This window comes from Pongo pygmaeus, chromosome 7, assembly GCF_028885625.2.
Source record: "Pongo pygmaeus isolate AG05252 chromosome 7, NHGRI_mPonPyg2-v2.0_pri, whole genome shotgun sequence".
Classification (NCBI taxonomy): Eukaryota; Metazoa; Chordata; class Mammalia; order Primates; family Hominidae; genus Pongo; species Pongo pygmaeus.
The window spans coordinates 153626611-153647809 of record NC_072380.2 but is presented as its reverse complement, the minus strand read 5'-3'; the positions used below and the strand labels follow the sequence as shown (position 1 = coordinate 153647809).

The 21199-nt window shown below is 41.2% G+C and overlaps 1 protein-coding gene across 20 annotated transcripts in view; it reads left to right on the top strand.

The window, feature by feature from the left end:
• PTK2 (protein tyrosine kinase 2) overlaps nt 1-21199 on the top strand; it is a 349963-nt gene that overhangs the window by 255901 nt on the left and 72863 nt on the right. For all 20 annotated transcript variants that reach the window (XM_063669126.1, XM_063669127.1, XM_063669125.1 and 17 more), the window contains 6 exons: nt 384-468; nt 6237-6337; nt 8342-8457; nt 9795-9895; nt 13938-14027; nt 17589-17793. In XM_063669126.1, coding sequence (XP_063525196.1) covers nt 384-468; nt 6237-6337; nt 8342-8457; nt 9795-9895; nt 13938-14027; nt 17589-17793 — 698 coding nt within the window. The remainder of the gene's footprint in view (nt 1-383; nt 469-6236; nt 6338-8341; nt 8458-9794; nt 9896-13937; nt 14028-17588; nt 17794-21199) is intronic.

Genomic DNA, 21199 nt, shown 5'->3' with positions numbered 1-21199 from the left:
TATACTATGTAATTAATTCTTTATTTATTGTCTGTGTTCCTCACTGGAGTGTAAGTGTGACAGGTACAGGGACTGCTGCCTCTGCTGTTCATCAGTGTATCCTAAGCACTTAGAATAGTACCAGCCACCTGGTGTATCTTTAACGCATGTTTGTAGATGAATGAATAAATGATTTGCTGTAATGTTTCATGTGCATGACCATTTTTCTCAGGGGATTTTATACTGAGTGTTTTTAAGTATTCCTCTCATTCTTGAGATTTTGCCTTTCTGATTCTGTCTGGTCCATAACCCACATAGTTGCAAAACAGACAGCTTTTCATGAATCGATTAATATAGCAAACCTTTTTGCATGTGTGTGTGATTCTATAATTTCCCTAACACAGGAGAATCCAGCTTTGGCGGTTGCAATTAAAACATGTAAAAACTGTACTTCGGACAGCGTGAGAGAGAAATTTCTTCAAGAAGCCTGTAAGTGTCTAGAAATTTCTGTGGAACTCCATGTGACTTTCTTTCTGTGAAATCCAAACTGTCTCTGAAGAAATAAGAAAAATAATGTTTTGACTTATAGGAGACAACAATGTTTATTATTTTGCCTTGCAAATTAATGTCTAAATTTGTACAAGCACCTATCTACAGATTTTTCCAGGTAAACCATCATGTTTTATGTGTAAAGGTAGATTGATGTGCATTTACTTTATAGTTTGGTACTTGGGCCATTACACATCTTTGCACTGGAATTGGTGCAGATATATAAGTGATCCTAATCTTGATGCTGCCCAGACCCTGGGAATGCAGAGGTGAGCATGACACACACAGTCCCTGCCCTGATGGAGCTCATAGACTAGTGAAGGAATAGGGCTCTATGACCATTCCCCTTGTCCTGCTACAAAATCAGAACAAATCACCCAGGCTGGGCACGGTAGCTCACACCTGTAATCCTAGCACTTTGGGAGGGCAAGGCAGGCAGATCACCTGAGGTCAGGAGTTTGAGACCAGCCTGGCCAACATGGTGAAACAGTCTTCTACTAAAAATACAAAAAATTAGCCGTGCATGGTGGCACGCACCTGTAGTCCCAGCTACTCGGGATACTGAGGCAGGAGAATAGCTTGAACCCCAGAGAGGGAGGTTGCAGTAAGCCGAGATAGTGACAGTGCACTCCAGCCTGGGCAATAGAGCAATCTCTGCCTCAAAAAAAAAAAGAAAAAGAACAAATCACCAAAAAGAGGCCAGGTGTGGTGGCTCATGCCTGTAATCCCAGTACTTTGGGAGGCCAAGGTGAGAGGATTGCTTGAGACCAGCCTGGGCAACATGGTGAAACCCCGTCTCTATGAAAAAATTTAAAAATTAAAAAAATTAGCTGGTCATGGTGGCACATGCCTGTAGTCCCAGCTACTTAGGAAGCTGAGATGGGAGGATCACTTGAGCCTGGGAGGCCCATGTAGCAGCGAGCTAAGATCACGCCATTGCACTCCAGCCTAAGTGACTGAATGAGACCCTGTCTCCAAAAAGCAAAACAAAAGAAAACTTCACGCAAGAAGAGACCTCAGGAAAGGACTCTTCTGACGGCTTCCCAGGTGACTTTAGCTAGAAACACTTAGCTTTTTTTTTGAGGTAGGGTCTCTCTCGGGTCTCGCTGTGTCACCTCCTGGACTCAAGGGATCCTCCCATCTCAGGGCTGCAAATACCTGGTACTACAGATGCGTGCCACCATGTCCAGCTAATTTTTTGTATTTTTGTTTGTTTGTTTTTTTGTTTTTTGTTTTTGTTTTTTTTTTGGAGAGACAGGTTTTTGCTGTTTCCCAGGCTGTTCTAAAGTTCTAGGCTCTGCCTGCATCAGCCTCCCAGGGAGCTGGGATTACAGGCGTGAGCCACTGTGCCCAGCCCTTAGAAATAATTTTCTCCACCTCCATTCCTCTGACTCTTGGTTTGTGCCTCCTCTGAAGAAGCTACCTTGAGTGAGCTCTGCATGAATAGGTCTTCTTTCCCAAATGTAAGCTCTTAAAGAGCAAGGATCTTGTCCACATCAAGCTCTTCCTTACCTGCCCTCAAGCGGTGATGTTCTTCTTCCTCCTTTCCTATGGTTTGCCTCTTCTCATGCTTCAGGCCCCAGCTTAAACATTACCTCCAATAGAGAACCTTTTTCTGACCACCATATTTAAAGTCTCCCCTTAGTATTTTTTGTCACACAAGACTAGTTCTTTTTCTTCCTAATGATTCCTAATTAAAGCTACATTGTTTACAAATGATTATTGCCTGTCTCTTTCTCTCTTCCTCTAGGCCTTAAGCTCCCTGGGGATAAGGACCATGTTTGTTTTGCTCACCACTCCATACTCAGTGTCCTGCACACTACTTGACACCTAGAGAACATCTGGTAGATGTTTGTCATTCTGGTGTCCTTCATTATGTGTGCATCAAATGAATGCCTTCTGTTTTCCATTGTAGTAAATACCACCCAACAGTCCAATAAATTAATAATTCATAGAGTAAGCCATGTGGTGACTACATTAATTAAGTCTCAGTACATCCTTAATCCTATTCCTGAATCTTTGACTTAAGTACAAGAGAAGGCCTGGCCAATGACTTCTGTCTTGACTAGTTCATTTCTACATAGCACCTAGGCCAAGAAAACAGACCACATCAGTCATCATCACCCAACACCATGTCTGTCTTACCTTTGCTGGTATTCTTGTGCATTTTATATTTTCAAAAATGAAAATTTTAAAAATTGGTTATCTTTTCCTAAAATTCTGAACAGTTACTGTGTTGTGATTTTGTAGGACTTTGGAATTGTCATTACAAAAATCAGTTATATAGTTTTATAGGAGTAGTCAAGTCGGACTCATGTTGTTTTCTTCTTTGAGAGGGTTACTCAGCAGTTATTTCAGGGAAACTTGATAGATGTAGTGTATCTAAACTTCTGTAGGGCTTTACCAGGCTATATATAAGAGAAAAAATATGGCCTCGATCAGGAATTGTTAAACTTTTTCTTTAAAGGGCCATATAGTACATATTTTAGGTTCTGCAGACTATGCAGCCTCTGTCCCAAGTATTCAGCTCTGTCATTGTACATCCACAGACAGGACAGAAAAGAAGGAGCAAGAATATGTTCCAGTAAAACTTTATTTACAAAAGCAGATGGCAGCCCCTGGGCCTTAGCTTTCTGCCCCAGATGGGTAAATAACAAGGGAAACTATTCTATGTGTTGATTTTTAGTTCAGTTTGGGTAGAGTTTCCTAGTGGCCACAAGACTCTCTTAGCCTTGTGCTGTTTTGTATTTCTAATAATTACTTCTGAGGAAATATGAAAGGCTTGATAATTATATGTGAGAATAACATAAAACCAAAAGTTATAATAAATAGTTACTTATAGTAAATTGAAAGTACGGTTGTGAATATGCTGGGTGCCTGAGTGTTTATCCAAAAATATCACGGTATAAGCAATGAACTGAATGTGACAAGGTGAGATTTAATTATATGTTCTGGATTATATGCTGGGTGTTTACATTATATGGGTTTTTGTTAGTGATGTTTGTTGAAAAAAACTACTAGGTCCTGTTCTTGGAATATGAGGGAAAACTTGTAAAACACATAAGTGAGCTAGACAGAACACCCACTAATATTGTTCTGCCCATTTCAAAGTCTTTCACAATTTTTCCTCACAATGGGCGATACCAGCTATTCTGTAACATGTTGGCAATATTACATGTTGATCATATTTTTAAAATTACTTCTGTTATTCTAATTTCCTTGCTTGGCATCAGAATTATTTTTCCCCATTTTTATAGTCTGTGAAATCAGGTGTTTTTGGACCCACTGGACCAGGTCACCTTTAAAATCACTTCCAGTTTTGAGATCCTATAGTTCTGTGAAGTCTGTCCTGTGTCTTACTAATCCTAGTATACTGTACAAGTAACCTTCTTAACCCTGCTACTAGAAATTATAAATGCACACACCTTAACATACATGTTCACACACAGATACGTATGTCTATGTGCAGTGTCCTCTTAGTCATCTTGGCTCAATTAGGCAAACTCACGTTACTGCCATAGGCCACATTTAGCCTCAGACTCTCCTGAGAGCAGTACAGGACCATAAACAAAGTATGCCAGAAAGGCAGCAGCTGGCATTTCTCTCACGTGAAAGTCCTCACGGCTGTACTGGAAACTTTTTTTTTTTTTTTTTTTTGAGACAGAGTCTCAGTCTGTCGCCCAGGCTGGATGGAGTGCAGTGACCCAATCCTGGCTCACTGCAACATCCGCCTCCCAGGCTCAAGTGAGTCTGCTGCCTCAGCCTCCTAAGTAGCTGGGACTACAGGCGCACACCACCACGCCCAGCTAATTTTGTATTTTTAGTAAAGATGGGGTTTCACCATGTTGGCCAGGCTGGTTTCAAACTCCTGACCTCAGGTGATCCGCCCACCTCAGCCTCCCAAAGTGCTGGGATTACAGGCATCAGCCACCATGCCCAGCAGAAAGTCTTTTTTAGGGCCCTGAAAGCAACCAGTTAAATTTAAGAGGACAGGACCACAGTGGTGGATGCAGGAACCATTTATGTCTAAGATAGAAATCCTGTGTGAGTGCCCCACGGGTTGTGGCTTCCAGGGCCTTGCAAGGAACACACCCAGTTACCATAGTCTCCACACTCAGGGCAGCTTCTAGCTATAGCTTTCCACCAGGTATTTTTAATCCCATTTCACCTCCTCCCCCAGCAATTCACCAGGCAGGAGTGATTTTTACTGTAAAGATGGTTGCTTAGTAAATGAATTACACACTCCTACTTATCAGATTTCTAGAGGAAAACCTAGGAAGCTAGCCCAAGGTCACGTCTGTCCATAGGAAAAAAGAAATGGTCTTAGTCTTCTTTCTTCTCCTCCCCTTCTTCCTCCTCCTTCCTTCCTCCCCCTCTGCGTCCTTCCTTCTTCACCCTCCTCCTCCTTCCTTCCTCCCTCTCCTCCTTCCTTCCTCCCCCTCCTCCTTCCTTCCTCCCCCTCCTCCTTCCTCCTCCTCCTCCCCTTCCTTCTCCCATTCCTTCTCCCCCTCCCCTTCCTTCTCCCCTTCCTTCTCCCCCTCCCCTTCCTTCTCCCCTTCCTTCTCCCCTTCCTCCCCCTCCTCTTCCTCCTCCCCCTCTTCCTCTCCCCTTCCTCCTCCTCCCCTTCCCCCTCCTCCCCTTCCCTCTCCCCTTCCTCCTCCTCCTCTTCAGCCTCCCCTTCCTTCTCCTCCTCCTCTTCCCCCTCCCCTTCCTCTTCCCCCTCCTCTTCCTCTTCCCCCTCCTCTTCCTTCTCCCCCTCTTCCTCTCCCCTTCCTCCTCCTCTTCCCCCTCCTGTTCCTCCTCTTCCCCTTCCCCTTCCTCCTCCTCCTCTTCAGCCTCCCCTTCTTTCTCCTCCTTCTCTTCCCCCTCCCCTTCCTCCTCTTCCCCCTCCCCTCCTTCCTCTTCCCCCTCCCCTTCCTCCTCTTCTTCCCCCTCCTCTTCCTCCCCCTCCTCTTCCCCCTCCTCTTCTTCCCCCTCCTCTTCCTCCCCCTCCTCTTCCTCCCCCTCCTCTTCCTCCTCCTCCTCTTCCCCCTCCTCTTCCTCCTCCCCCTCCTCTTCCTCCTCCCCCTCCTCTTCCCCCTCCTCCTCTTCCCCTTCCTCTTCCTCCTCCTCTTCCCCCTCCTCTTCTCCCTCCTCTTTCTTCTCCTCCTCCTCCCCTTCCTTCATTCTTCTTCTTCCCCCCTGCCACATATGCAGAAGGAAAGAAGGATTTTTCTTAGAGGTTATCTTACACCTCAATAGTAGGACATACCTTTTTGTGCCAATTTATGCCCATTTGTGAGCTGAACTGACCTGTGGAATTGAGTTTTAAAGTTCCCCTATTGCCAGCCTTATGTCTTAATTGAATTAATCTTCAGAAAAGCTGAAATAGTTTTCAAAAGAATAACTAGGCCGGGTGCGGTGGCTCACGCCTGTAATCCCAGCACTTTAGGAGGCCGAGGCAGGTAGATCATGAGGTCAAGAGATCGAGACCATCCTGGCCAACATGGTGAAATCCCATCTCTACTAAAAATACAAAAAATTAGCCGGGCGTGGTGGCGGGCGCCTGTAGTCCCAGCTACTCGGGAGGCTGAGGCAGGAGAATCACTTGAACCCAGGAGGTGGAGGTTGCAATGAGCCGAGATTGCACCACTGCACTCCAGCCTGGTGACAGAACGAGACTCCATCTAAAAAAAAAAAAGAATAACTATGGAGAACTTTTTTCCTAGTAACAATGCGTCAGTTTGACCATCCTCATATTGTGAAGCTGATTGGAGTCATCACAGAGAATCCTGTCTGGATAATCATGGAGCTGTGCACACTTGGAGAGGTACTGTGATCCCCAAATCTTACCTTCTGGACTCAGTGTTTGATATCTTTTGCTTAAGAAAGGAAAATATAAACAGTTTATATCTTGGATTTTCAGGAGAGTTCTGATTTAGGATGTATGTCATTATGGTTTTGGTTCAGAGAATATGGGTATAAATATCTTCATCATTAAATTCCCAAAGCATCACCTTATGCAGTACTGGCAGCAATATCTTCCCCAGCCAAGTACTTTATCAGGACTGGTAGCAGCAGATGGCCAAATGTTTGGTTTTATTTTTTCTCTCTGGTGCCATTGCCCAAAAAACTAGCCCAGTGATCTGAGGATGAAGCAATCTTAATGGAGTTTAGGTAAATTAATGCTAAATTTTAGGTAAATCTAAACATTTCCTTAATATTTTTGGGAATTCACTTTGTAGCATCTTATTTTTTGAGAGACAAAGTCTCCCTCTGTTGCCCAGGCTGGAGTGTAGTAGCATAATCACAGCTCACTGCAGCCTCGACCTCCTGGGCTCAAGTGATCCTCCGACGTCAACCTCCCGAGTTGCTGGGACTACAGGTGCATGCCGCCATGCCCGGCTAATTTTTAAATTCTTTATAGAGACGGGGTTTCACTACGTTGCCTAGGCAGGTCTTGAGCTCCTAGGCTCAAGTGATCCTCCTGCCTCGGCCTCGCAAAGTGTTGGGATTACCTGGCTACTAATACCTTTTAAACCAACTTATTTAAATCACAGTTTCTTTTTTCTTTTTTCTTTTCTTTTTTTTTTTTTTTTTTTTTTTTTGAGACAGAGTCTCGCTTTGTCACCCAAGCTGGAGTGCAATGGCACGATCTCAGCTCATTACAACCTCTGCCTCCCAGGTTCAAGCACTTCTCTTGCCTCAGCCTCCTGAGTATCTGGGACTACAGGCACGTGCTGCCATGCGCAGCTAATTTTCGCATTTTTAGTGGAGACAGGGTTTCACCATGTTGGCCAGGCTGGTCTCGAACCCCTGACCTCCAGTGATCCGCTTGCCTTGGCCTCCCAAAGTGCTGGAATTACAGGTATAAGCCACCGCGCATGGCCGTACTTTGTTTTAAAAATGTGAGTAATCGAGTGAATAGCTCCTTCACTTTCACCAGAATACAGAAACAAATCAGTGCATCACCAACACTTGGAAACTCATTAAACAAGTTCTTGTGCCCCACCCCAGGCCTGCTGAATCAAACACTGGGCGGGGGGAGCATTGTGTGATTTCATCAGCTGAACATCTCTTCCTCCTCCACCAAATCAAATGGAGTGCTTATGTACAATTTCTTGTTCACGGTACTTTTCTGCTTTTGCTTTTGGAGAGTTTGCTAATTCTTCTGGCTCAAAAAATATGGCTAAATATTTCTCTCATCAATTATTTAGAATTAGGGTATTAATTATGTCTGCCTTTCTTTGCCGTGTTAGCATTTACATCTATTAATGGTGTCAGTGGTAGCATGAACAAGTAAGTACATTGTGATAAATACCCAACATGACTGTTCTGTGCTTCGGCATCCAAAACTTCATGGGGAAGGAAATAAGAGGGGAGATTCCTTCTTGTCTCTGCTTTCTCCTCATTACATTATCCTCATACCTTCCCAGAGCCACAATAAGGTTTCAAGTGGAGATAACTGACTGTGTATTAGCCTTGTTTGGATAGTAACTAGATCTTTTTTCTTCCAGTTATTATTATTTAGCAATAATTTATACTGTGATTTTGTTCATTCCGTTGAAGCATATCTTTCTATATTTTTTAAGAAATTTGTCGTTAGTCAAAAATATTTTAATTTCATGATAGGATTTCAAATAAAAATTAATCTGAATCCAGAGTTTAAATGTTTCATTTATTGTGCTTTATTAGAAGAGACTTGAAGCCATTCTAATATTATTAAAAATGCATTGAAAACAGCATTATTGTTGAATGTAGCTTTTTTGCTTTTGATTTCGATTCACTGTCACTAATTCTTTTTTTTTTTTTCTTTTGGTCATTGTTCCAAAAGCTGAGGTCATTTTTGCAAGTAAGGAAATACAGTTTGGATCTAGCATCTTTGATCCTGTATGCCTATCAGCTTAGTACAGCTCTTGCATATCTAGAGAGCAAAAGATTTGTACACAGGTAAGATACAGTCATAAAGCTGTTAAGTTCCCTTCTGAAAAGTAGTGATCAAGAAACAGGGACCCATTTGGACCCTCTTCGGACCTTTTGGATCCAGGGTCCCCTTTGCTACAGTTTTGTACCAATTCTACAAAATTGTATTCTGTATACCATTGGAGGAATCTATTGTACACAGTTAATAGCAAGTCACGCTGCATTATGTCCTATCAGAGTGAGATGCCGTGGCTTGTTAATACACATTTACAGGATTTTTACACACGTGGAGTTTAAAACATTTGTAACACTTTCAGGTCACTTACTCTTACACAAACACTATAGAGAACCTGTACTTGGCAGCAGAGCAGTGAACATGTGGAAGTGGTCTCTAAAACAAATATTGTCCTGGAACTTTCCAGGACAACACAACCTTATGAAGTGACATCTGTTGGCATTCTGCGGAATTTCTGTTTATTGCCTGAGTCTCTGTTTGAATGCAAGTAAAGACCCTTAAAATTTGTTTGCCAAGTATCATATTAGAATTGGTGTTTTTGTTATCCGGCATTAATACAAACTTCATCAAAAAAAAAAAAAAGAAATAGGCCGAGTGCAGTGGCTCACGCCTGTAATCCCAGCACTTTGGGAGGCCGAGGCGGGCGGATCACGAGGTCAGGAGATCGAGAACATCCTGGCTAACACAGTGAAACGCCATCTCTACTAAAAATACAAAAAATTAGCCGGGCGTAGTGGCGGGCGCCTGTAGTCCCAGCTACTCGGGAGGCTGAGGCAGGAGAATGGCATGAACCCAGGAGGCGGAGCTTGCAGTGAGCCAAGATTGTGCCACTGCACTCCAGCCTGGGCAACAGAGCGAGACTCTGTCTCAAAAAAAAAAAAAAAAAAAAAGAAAAGAAATAAAAACTAAGTATCTAAAAAAATAAACTGCATCAGCAAAATCATTTACAAGTTTTCAGAAGGCAACTTTTATTTAATGATATCTCTTTAGGAATAGCAGTGTTATAGGCCCCAGTTGTATATCACTGTCCGCCAGTTAATGCAGTTGGTAATATGGTTTTATGAACAGTAATAAGGATTTTCATTATTTTAGAATATACTTTGCTGTCATTCAGAATAATCATTGTATTAATGGGTAAATATCTGGCAAAAAGAATATATGTGAAGTAGATTTTGTGTGTGTGTATATATGAGATTTATTATATATATCCTATAATAAATATCATGTAATCTGCTCGCATTGTATATAAGCTGTCTTTCAAAGTGCCTATTGGTATGTCTTTATATATGAGCTTGTAGGTTTGTTTTTCTTATTTTAAGTCTTATTGTCACAAATTATTCTTTATCAGGGACATTGCTGCTCGGAATGTTCTGGTGTCCTCAAATGATTGTGTAAAATTAGGAGACTTTGGATTATCCCGATATATGGAAGATAGTACTTACTACAAAGGTAAGAAATCAGAGTAGTACCTAAGAAATAGGCTTGGAGTCTTTAATGTATTTCTAAAAACAGTGTGTTCTAATATGCTCACCTGATCTTTGACAGAGATATAAAATCAGCTAAATGGAGGAAGCGACAGCCTTCTCAATAATGGTGCTAGAGCAGTTGGACTTCCTTAGGCAAAACATAGACCTCAATTTAAACCTCTGAATCCCATTTCAGATTAACTCGGAATGGATTATAGACTTAATTACAAAATAATAAATTTTTAGAAAAAAACACAAGAGTAAATATTTGGCATCTAGGGCTAGGCCAGGGATCCTTAGACTTGACACCAGAAGCCAGGATTCATAAAAGGAAAAAGTTGATAAACTGAACCTCATAAAAATTATAAATTTTTGTTCTGCCAAAGACCCCGTTAAAAGGATGAAAAGAGAAGCTGCAGAGTAGGAGAAGATGTGTGCCAGCCACGTATCTGAAAAAGCTATTATCTAGAATATAAAAGGAACTCTTAAAACTTGGTAAAAAACGACACAAATAATGCACTTAGAAATGGGCAAAAAAATAGGAAGAGACATTTCATTGAAGAGGATATATGGATTGCACATAAGCATGTGAAGATGCAGATGTTCCACATCTGGGTCCATTAGGAAAATGCAAATTAAGAACACAGTGGGATTACAGTACATACCTGTCAGTTGTTAAAGAATATGTTGGCAAAGATGCAGAGAAACTAAATTGCTGCTGGGAATGTAAAATGGTAGAGGCATTCTGGAAGAGAGTTTGGCAAATTCTTTAAAAATTAAGCATACAAGTATTATATGACCCAGGAATTGCACGTCTGGACATTTCTTCTGAAGAAACGAAAACTTGTACACAAAACCATACTCAAATGTTCATTGCAGTTGTGTTTGTAATAGCCAGAAATTCAAATCAGCTCCAATGTCTTTCAATCAGTAGACACACCATCATCTTACACCAGATGCGGCTGGTTGTATTGATTGCCTCAGTGAAGGGGATCTGACTGAAAAATATGCAGGCTGCTAACTCCAGCACCTTGGATCTATTAGTTTGGTGGGATTTTTGTTTGTTTGCTTGTTTTGAGACAGGGTCTCGCATTGTCACTCAGGCTGGAGTGCAGTGGTGCAAACATGGCTCACTACAGCCTCGACCTCCTGAGCTCAAGCAGTCCGCCCACCTTAGCCTCCCAAATTGCTGGTACTACAGGCATGTGCCACCATGCCTGGCTAATTTTTTGTAGAGATGGGGTTTCGCCATGTTGCCTAGGCTGGTCTTTGATCAAACTCCTGGGCTGAAGCTATTCTCCTGCCTCCGCCTCACAAAGTGCGGGATTTCAGGCATGAACCATCATGTCCAGCCTCCATTAGTTTTTTTAACTGAAATCTAGCTCATGTCAGTTGTCTTTAATTTTGCCAATCTTGGAATCATATTGAATTGGTTCTTCAAATTATTACTGAACTAATATTTTTCTGAATAATGTTTTCATATTCCTAGAACTTTAGCTAAGGTTTAGATAAATCCATATTGTGCTATTAATACTACTAATTATGACTACCATTTTACAAAGGCCAGTTTCTTTCTTAGGGTATTTGATTTTTATATTGCAACAAAATGAGCCCAGATTTTTACATGCAAAGCTAGTCTCTTATTTTAATCTTATAGCTATTCTCTTTCCATATATCTTCTGTATATTATTGCCTGCCACTATTTTATTTTTTAAATTCATTTTTAATTCTTAATTTTTTTTATTTATTTATTTATTTTTTTTTTTTGAGACAGAGTCTCACTCTGTCGCCCAGGCTGGAGTGCAGTGGCGCTATCTGGGCTCGCTGCAAGCTCCACCTGCCAAGTTCATGCCATTCTCCTGCCACAGCCTCCTGAGTAGCTGGGACTACAGGCGCCCGCCACCATACCCAGCTAATTTTTTGTATTTTTAGTAGAGACGGAGTTTCACTGTGTTAGCCAGGATGGTCTCGATCTCCTGACCTTTTAAGACAGGGTCTCGTTCTGTCACCCAGGCTGGAGTGCAGTGGCATGAGCACAAGTCACTGCAGCCTCAACCTCCTGGGCTCAAGTCATCCTCCTGCCTCAGCCTCCTGAGTAGCTGGAACCACAGGCACACGCCACCATGCCCAGCTAATTTTTTGATTTTTTTGTAGAGATGAGATCTCATTTTGTTGCCCAGATTGGTCTTGAACTCATGGGCTCAAGCGATCTTCCCACCTTGGCCTCCCAAAGTGCTGGGATTACAGGCATGAGCCACTGTGCCCAGCTACCTGTCGCTATTTTTAAATGATCCTTTGATATATGAAAAGAAAATCAGTTGTTTATTCATTTTAATTATTTAGTCATTTAACTTAAAAAAGACGAAGTCAACTTTTCATTATTTCTAAATACATTTTATATCCAGCTTCAATCTTAACTGTCCCAAGTCCTAGAATTCCAATAAAGAGCTAAATTCCAAGTAGTATGATGTCCAAATTTTCATATCATTTGAACAACATTTTAAACAGGCAATTGACAAATTCACACAGATATCTTCTCAGAAAGGTTAATAAGTATACATTCCATTAGGCTATAGAAATAAGTACAAACTCCAAAAGGTTAGAGATTCTTCAAAATGCTCCTCTTTCTAGGAATTCTAATAGTCTTCAGAGGCAACTCATTGCTTACAGAAGAAAGTCCAGACCCTTGACATGCTGGCAGAGCCCAGCCACTCATGCTCCATGCTCTTCTGAATCAGGGTGCTGTTCCTGTGCCCTGCTTCCTTGACCAACCCCTTCTCCTCTTATATCCTCTCCCTGCAGCCTTCCCTGGTCATCCTGTCAGTCATTATTTCCTCTCTGCTTTCAGGACACTTGGCGTGTATTCACTATCTGTGTTACACCTTGTACCAAATTTGAGTATACTTCTGTCTGCCTTTTAGAATGAGCATTCCTTGAAAAAAAAGGACTCAGGATTGTTCATCTTGAGAACTCAGCAGTTGAGGAAATGTTTACTAAGGTTTTGAGTGGTTTGCCTTTGTGGCACAAAGAAAACGTTTAGGCTTGAAAAGGGAGCTGATTTCAGTCTTCCATAGAGAAGTCCTTCTCATCCCATTGCCCCTTCCTGCTCTTCACTTGCCTGATTATTTGTGGAGTCTGCACTGGTGCATTCACCTAGTGGCTAACATATGTTTGTAATTCCCAAAATCAGTACTCAAGGTGCTTTCATAGTCATTTGAGGACATGCACAAAGCAACAAAAAAATTGAGTATTCCCTAATACCCATATATGCAGCTGAGATTCAGCAAGGCCGCAGTCTCTCCCTCCTGTCGCAGCCAGAGGAGGGAAGACAGGGTCAGGGCTGGGAGGGGACGGCACAGGGCAGAGCCAGCAGCTCAGGCTCTGGTGGTTGGAGAGGTTTGAATCCCAACTCTGGCACCTGTTAGTGGGGCAGCCTTGGGCAAGTCACTTAACACATCTGAGCCTCCTTTTCTAAAGGAAATAGAACCTACCAGAATGAGTTGTTTTGTGAGTGAAGATTGTAATCTATGTGAGATACGAATATATGTGTGCATATTTCTCCTGAGAGCAGGGGTTCTGTGTTTGCAACAACTTTATATAACATAACTACCACCAGTGAGGATCGACTATGTATTATTTATTATTAGCAGGGCATGTGTATAGCAAGCATTCTAACCTACAGATAAGGATCTCTTCTGTAAATTGTGGAATCTTATATAATGGAGCTGCACCTAATACCTGCACCTAAACCCCTGGTAAACTGAGGTTTGCTCTCCCTCCCTGTTCTTTGCCTCTCTATAGAGGGAAGGACATTGGTATTTTATTTATCTACCATCTAACTATTCGTCACCCCTAAGTGACCTCAAAACATCAAGGAAATGAAAAGTAGTTCTCCCAAAGAAATGGAAGGCTCAAGGGTTCAAATAGTTAAAGCTTTTTCCTTTGATACTGAAAATCTCAGCTAGCTCTGTTAGATTCTTAAGCAGATAACAAGGAAAATTTATTTTCTAAAATTAATCTTCTAGCTTCCAAAGGAAAATTGCCTATTAAATGGATGGCTCCAGAGTCAATCAATTTTCGACGTTTTACCTCAGCTAGTGACGTATGGATGTTTGGTGAGTATTCTTAAAAGTTTTGTATTCTTTAAAAATTATATTTCATGTGTTATACAAAGAAAAAAATCTCTTTTTGGAATATGTAGGTTGAATTGCCTTCCCTAACCTGATCATTTCCTCATCAGACTTCTTTTGGTTCATTTGACAGTAAATAGCCTGACATCTGCTGTGCGTCAGCTTCTGGGCACAGCTTCCGTAAGGGTCCACAGTTCTGATTGCCCAGCTCCTTCCATCACTCTTCCTTTTTGTTCCCCTTTGCTGTCTCTTCTTTCCTCACAGGGGGATATTTTGCTTATTTCCTTCTTTCTTTTCTCTCTCTCCCTTTGCCATCTCATTCGTTCCCTTCATATGAATAACATTAAACAGTAAACACTTGGCCCCTCCAACCCAGAAGTATCTAAAATTCTACCTTGTCTCTTTATTCTGGAGTCCAGCCTCCTTATTCTGGAGTCCAGCCTCCTTCCTGACCTATCTCGAGACTTGGAAGTTTGATCCTTTGTCTTCTGTAGCTTCTGCTTTTTTGATAATCTCATTTGTTCCTCCCCACCTGCTGCAAGGTCATCATTCTCCTGCTCTGTGGTTATTGCAATTCCTTCTAGCTGGTGTAGAAGTGTGGCTCTCATTTATTCTTTGCTACTTGTTTAAACTACTTTATCCAAATTTTTAAATTACTCACTATTTTTAACATGAATGGCACTTCCCTCCACTCTACTCTCCATTTTTCTTGGTGTTATTCCTTCTACCCAGAATGCCTTATCCTGATACCTTCTTCTTCCAGTTGAAATCCTACCTAACCCTCAAGGTCCACCTTAAATGTCCTTGAAGCCTTCTTCCTTTCTGTACATTTCCTACACTTTCTCTCTTTGTCATAACACTCATGTTGATCCTGTGAATAGACTTGTGGACATGTTATCTCTGCTAAATTGGAAACTACTTTGGAGGAGATGCCCTGTTAAGATTATGTACCTTTTTTCTCCTATAAATAAAAATAACTTGATCAAGTATGTGTTTTTTTTTCTTCTGTTTACTTACTGTTGATTCTTAATCATCATTTAATGCCCCGATAGATAACTAGGTAAAGGAAAGAACTTTCAAATAGAACAGGATATGGCATGACATGATTAGAAAAAGCTCTGGAGTCCAATTGATGTGTATTCAAATCCCAAGGCCTTGATTATTATCTGTGTAATCCACAGAGCAAGTAACTTATCCTTTCAGAGAAATTTCATGTTTCAAAACTTCTAAGATGCCTATTTTTTTACTTGTTAACATTTCTGGAACTGAGTCTTGAAATCAGTGGCATTTTACAGTTGGTAATAATTGGAGGCAATTTTTAATGTAGTTGTCCTTGCTTTCACTCAAGTAGAGTTTGTTTTTTAATATTGTTGTTACTGTAATGTCTGAATGACTTTAAAAGACCTCTTTTGGTAAGAATAAAATAAAAATTCTAAGAGGGAAGAAAGAATTGTATCAAACTTTAGTTTTCAACATTCTCCTCCCTTTTTTGGTCTTATAAGCTAATAAACTTTCCTATAATCAGTAGATGTGATTTTTGTCAAATGTGGTAAAATGCAATATTTAAAGAAACATAAGGTTACTGTGACGATTAAGGGTAATATATGAGACTGGGCACGGTGGCTCATGCCTGTAATGCTAGTACTTTGGGAGGCCAAGGAGGGAGGATCACTTTAATCCAGGAGTTCAAGACCAGCCTGGACAACTTAGCAAGATCCCATCTCTACAAAAAATACAAAAATTAGCTGGTTTGGGTGGCACATGCTGATAGTTTCAGCTACTCAGGAGGCTGAGGTGGGAGGATCACTTGAGCCTGGGAAGTGGAGGCTGCAATGAGCTGTGATGCAGACTTTGTCTCGAAAATATATATATTTGTAAAATTTCTAAGAAGTGTGCCAGGAACACATTAAGTTCTCAAGAAATTATATCCAGTGTTGCTACTACTGATATTGTTGTAACTTCTGGTGAGAAAAGCAGCACTAAGGCATTTTTTTGTCAGATACTCTTTACATTGAACTTGGATTCTTGGCTAAGTTCAGAATCTAATTCACATCAAGATGATAATATGCTTTGCTTCTTTTGAGGCAGATTTCATTCTAGGCTCTAAAGATGCAAAAATAAAGTCACAGCTCCTTTCTTCAAGTCATCAGTTGTACATTGTTTTGTGATAGAAGTAGATTTGAAATGACAAAAACTTTTCCCACAGGAAAAGCATTATAAAGGACTACATTACAAATGTACCTACAAAGAAGAGAGCTTGTGAGGAAGGTAAAGGGATGTTTTTGGCGTGTTCCACAGGTAGCAAGAAGCCCAGAATAGCCGAGCGCAGAGCAGTGATGATAAGGCACTAGGAGAAAACATCCATCCTTTACGCCATTTTCTCTCCATTTCTTTTCCATTGCATTATATGTTCATTGCTAGTTTTAGGTTTCTTGTTTGTTTTAAAGGTGAATTTTTTAATTTTTTTTTTTTTTTTTTGAATTTTAGATTCAGAGAGTCCATGTGCAGGTTTGTTACATGGATATGTTGCACAGTCCTGAGGTTTGGGTTTCAATTGAACCTATCACCCAAATAGTGAACATAGTACCCAATGGGTAGTTTTTCAACCGTTACCCACCTCCTTCCCTCCCTGCTCTTTTATTCCCTGGTGTCTGTTGTTCCCATCTTCATGTCCATATGTATTCAGGGTTTAGATCCCACTTATAAGTGAGAACATGCAGTGTTTGGCTTTCTGTTTCTGCATTAATTCACTTCGGATAAATGGCTTTCAGTTGTTTCCATGGTGCTGCAAAGGACATGATTTCCTTCTTTTATGCCTGCATAGTATTCCATGGCATATATGTACTACATTTCCTTTATCCCATCTTAAAGGTGAATTTTTAAGGATTATTCAGAAGATACTGATAAAGTATTGTATTTCCCAAGGGTAGAGTGCAGATAAACTTTTTGCAGTCACACTATGGCATTTATAGACAAGATGACTTGAAGCCCAAAGAAGTTCACATCTTTCCTGGGGGAAAACAGTGACCAGTCCATGAATAAACCAGATAATGATGCCTTTATGCACTCTAAACAAGAAGAGGCCAACCTTGTTAAGGGAAGCATTTTAAGGAATCTGAGTTTTCCAAAAGCGTAAGACTTATACTAGGATTTTCTTTATTGGACCTCAGGTCAGCTGCTCTAATTATAAATAGGTGAGACCGAAGTGGGGCGGATTAAAATTCAGCATTTTTTGAACTACTTCATTAAGCCACAGAGTACCACTGTAGCTAGTGGGCGATTTTCTAATAGAGGATTTCTAGAAAAATAAACCTCTGAGAAAAATTACAGCATTTTTCTTGATAATAATTTAACATTTCATTATTTACATCATGTTAAATCATTAGGTTATTTTATACTAGAGTTAATATAATGCTGCTTTGGTAGATAATTTGCCCATTACCTCCCAGCTGGTACTCTAGTGCCTAGAAGAACGATATTCCTGGAACCTAGGAGTTACACTCTTCATACTGAGCTCACTGTTGTGTTTTCATTCCCACTTGACAGGTGTGTGTATGTGGGAGATACTGATGCATGGTGTGAAGCCTTTTCAAGGAGTGAAGAACAATGATGTAATCGGTCGAATTGAAAATGGGGAAAGATTACCAATGCCTCCAAATTGTCCTCCTACCCTCTACAGCCTTATGACGAAATGCTGGGCCTATGACCCCAGCAGGCGGCCCAGGTTTACTGAACTTAAAGCTCAGCTCAGGTAGGAGTTGGCGGGAGAGAGGGCCTGGGGGTGGGGGCAGATTATGCTGCTTCTCCTCCTTGCAGTAATAGCATTTTAAGGTCATTATATCAGTATGTCTAAGGCCGAACTATTTTTCGTTCAAATGCAATTACTTTTAACATTGATTTGCATTTCTTTGTACCTTGCTAGAGTCTTAAGTAAATTATATCTTTAAAATTTTAATAAAGCTCCAATTATGGTCAAATCTCTCTCCCCTAGCTTCTGACTTAGCATGGCTTACAAGACCCGTAATAATTTAGTCCCTGCTTACCTCACTAATCTCATCTACCACAAACCCCATCTCTATCTCCCTCACACTTTGTGATCCAGCAATACTTACTTACAATTCTCCTAACACAGCTCACTGCCTTTTCACATGCTGTCTTCACTCCCGGAAATCCCTTTCCTGACCTTTGCCACCTATAAACTTTTATTCAGTTTTCAGAACCCAGCTCAGATGTTACCTGCTTCAGGAAGCCTTCCTAATCAACCCTGCCCCGAAAGAGATCATTACTCCTTTGCCACCTTTTGAATACTTCTGTTTTTATATTTAAAACATCCATTGCTTGTTCAGGTGCCATTTTGTGGCTCCTACTTTGTGCCAGGTACTGCTAAACCCCTGGAGGAAGCACGCAGGAACATTAGTGTGCTGAATCCCTCAGAGAAGCATGTGCATACTCTACCCTGTTGCCTGGCCTGGAGAGGTTCTTGTTTGCTTGCGCATGTCCCCAGCTACACTCAGAGCTCTTGCGGGCATCATTGTGTCTTACTGATTTCTGTAGCCCCAGTGCCAAGCTTAGAACCTGGCACCATATAAGTGCTCAATAAACATTTGTTGAATTGAATTGAATTGGAATCTAGAATGAGATTTAATACTGCAATAAACAAGATACTGTGATATAACACATAGGCATGAGAAGCTTTATTATATAAACAATACCATGGTTCAATGTGTGCTGCGTCACCTGTTTTCACACTTGGGGACTTCCTCCATTTTATGTGAGTTTTTATGGGTTTGTTTTTCATGCTGTATTTTTAGTCTTTTTCCTAAAAATCATCAACTGCAGGGTCCAGGCCTTTCACCATCTAGCCCAGCCTTCTCACCACATGTTCAAGCTGTTCAACTTGCTAGACAGAATTCCTTTTAAGGAGAGTATTTCAAAGAAGAATTAAGACCTATAGGTAGAAGCAGAAAGGATTCATCCAGTCTGAAAATGTTTGCTAAGCACCTTTGTTATTCTAAGCTAGGTTCTGTGGATTCAACAGTGAATAAGACCCAATCCCTGCCCCCAGAGAGTTTAAAGTCTGGTGGAGGAGACCGAGGTATCACTGGTTATTACAATACAGTAAGCACCACATCGGAAAGACCAGCCACACTCTTGGTCTGGGTCCCCATAACTCTCACGTACCGGCCTGGTTCTACTTTTCAAGGCCCCATAGAACAACCCTACTCTGCCTTTCACACGATAGGCCTTCAGGGTAATTCTAAACGGCTTCCTTACCTCCTCTTAGTTTCTTCAAGCCAAAACTCTTCAGTTCCTTCATTAATTCTCATATAACTTCACGCCTATTTTCCCACTTTTACAGCTGGCTTTTGGACGTGCTTTATTGCATGTTGTTTTGCTCCTATTTGTTCCTCCTTGATCTTTCCTCAGGATTTGACAGATTCTGTCCTTGACATTGTTCCTCTCTGATACCAGTTCTATCACCCCACCTCCCCGGTATCTCTTTCTACCTCACTGACTGGCCATCTCTCCACCTTTACTATGAGTATTCACCGAATTTCTGTTTTCAGCCTCTTATTTTCTCCCATTTTGTCTCATTACTCTTCCTGGATGTCTGACCCATTCACAAGGCTTTGCCTCTCACCTCTGTCTGTCTGTAGTTCTGGTCCTGCCCTTTTCTCAAGTCCCAAACCTACATTTTAAATTGCTGACTGGGCATCATGTTTATCCAGAAAGCAAAGCTGTTACATTCTCCTCTAAGCCAGCCCTTCCTCCTCACTTCCTCCAGGTTGGAATAGTGCCTTTATCTTCGACACCATCTTGGAGTCATGCTTCACTCCTTGTGCCTACCCCCCCACCCTCCATCCCGCGCTCTTCTCCCATCTGTCTGGCATGACCAGCTTAGTCAGTCTTCCTGAACTGTCACTGGAAAAATAACTCTGCTGGTCAAAACAACTTTCAGTGGGGTTTTGTCACCTTTTATGTTTGGGTAAAGGCTTCCACAGTAACATTTAGGCCTCATTTCATTATGGCCTGAGATTGTCTTCTCATCCCTTTCACACACGGTAGCTAAACTAACCCTCCTCTCAGCCCAGAATGCCTCCTTCTTCACTTGGGGAGATCTTACCCATCTTTCTCGGCTTCTTTCACGCACTGGGTCTTCTGTGACTTCACAGCTGACTAGCCTTCACCCTCTGAGTCTCCAAAGCTCTTTGTTCTTCTTGTCAGGCTTACCCTTTGCTGCCATAGATGGCTGCAACCCGTGTTCAATTCAGTTCGATAAACACTGTTGAGCACCTACAGTAGCTGAGCCTGGTGCTAGTCACTGGGGCAAAGATGACTAAAACACTTTTCCTGCCCTCGAGGAGCTCACAGTCTAGTATGTCTCATCCCCTACTAGACTGAAGCTCCTTGAGGACAGGGATGGTCATACTCACCTTGGTGTTGCCCAAACCTCCAGGCCAGGAGCCTAGCTAGCTAGATACAGGAAGGGTCACCCAGGCACTGAATTCAAGGCTTAGAACATATGAGTGATTCTTAATACTAAGGAATGCTCCACTGAGGTAAATTATCTCCAAAAAGTATCCAATACATATTTTTAGAACTACATATAATTACTTTAAATATGTACCTGTAGTATAATTTATGGATATCTTCTTATATTCTACTAGCACAGATAATTGAGCATTCATTCATTCTGCATTGTTCTGTTTTAGAAATGGTGTTTAACTTTGCGTTTTGAACATATACAGTTGGGCTACCAAATAGGCCACCATTTTATGTTATAAAATGTAACTATATAATATAATTGCTTACTTGGACATTTACATATAACAGTGTATCACAATAACTAAATAGGTTATTAATTTTTTTCAAAATTTTTATTATTTCCAGGATTTTAACAAAGAAATAATAAGTTTGGATAGCCCTTTGGTAATTAAAATTATGGTAGTTAAAAATGTTTCCCAAATCCCATTCTTCTTCTCGACCTCGAAAGAATTCTCCTTCCCTACCTTGAAAGAATATTTGCAAGTAGACTCAAATTACTGTGGGATTCCCCTCATCTTTAACTGGAGTGTATGCGTGTGTATTTTATTTTGTTGAGGCGGGGTCTCCTCTGTTGCCCAGGCTAGAGTGCAGTGGCACCATCGCCACTGCCT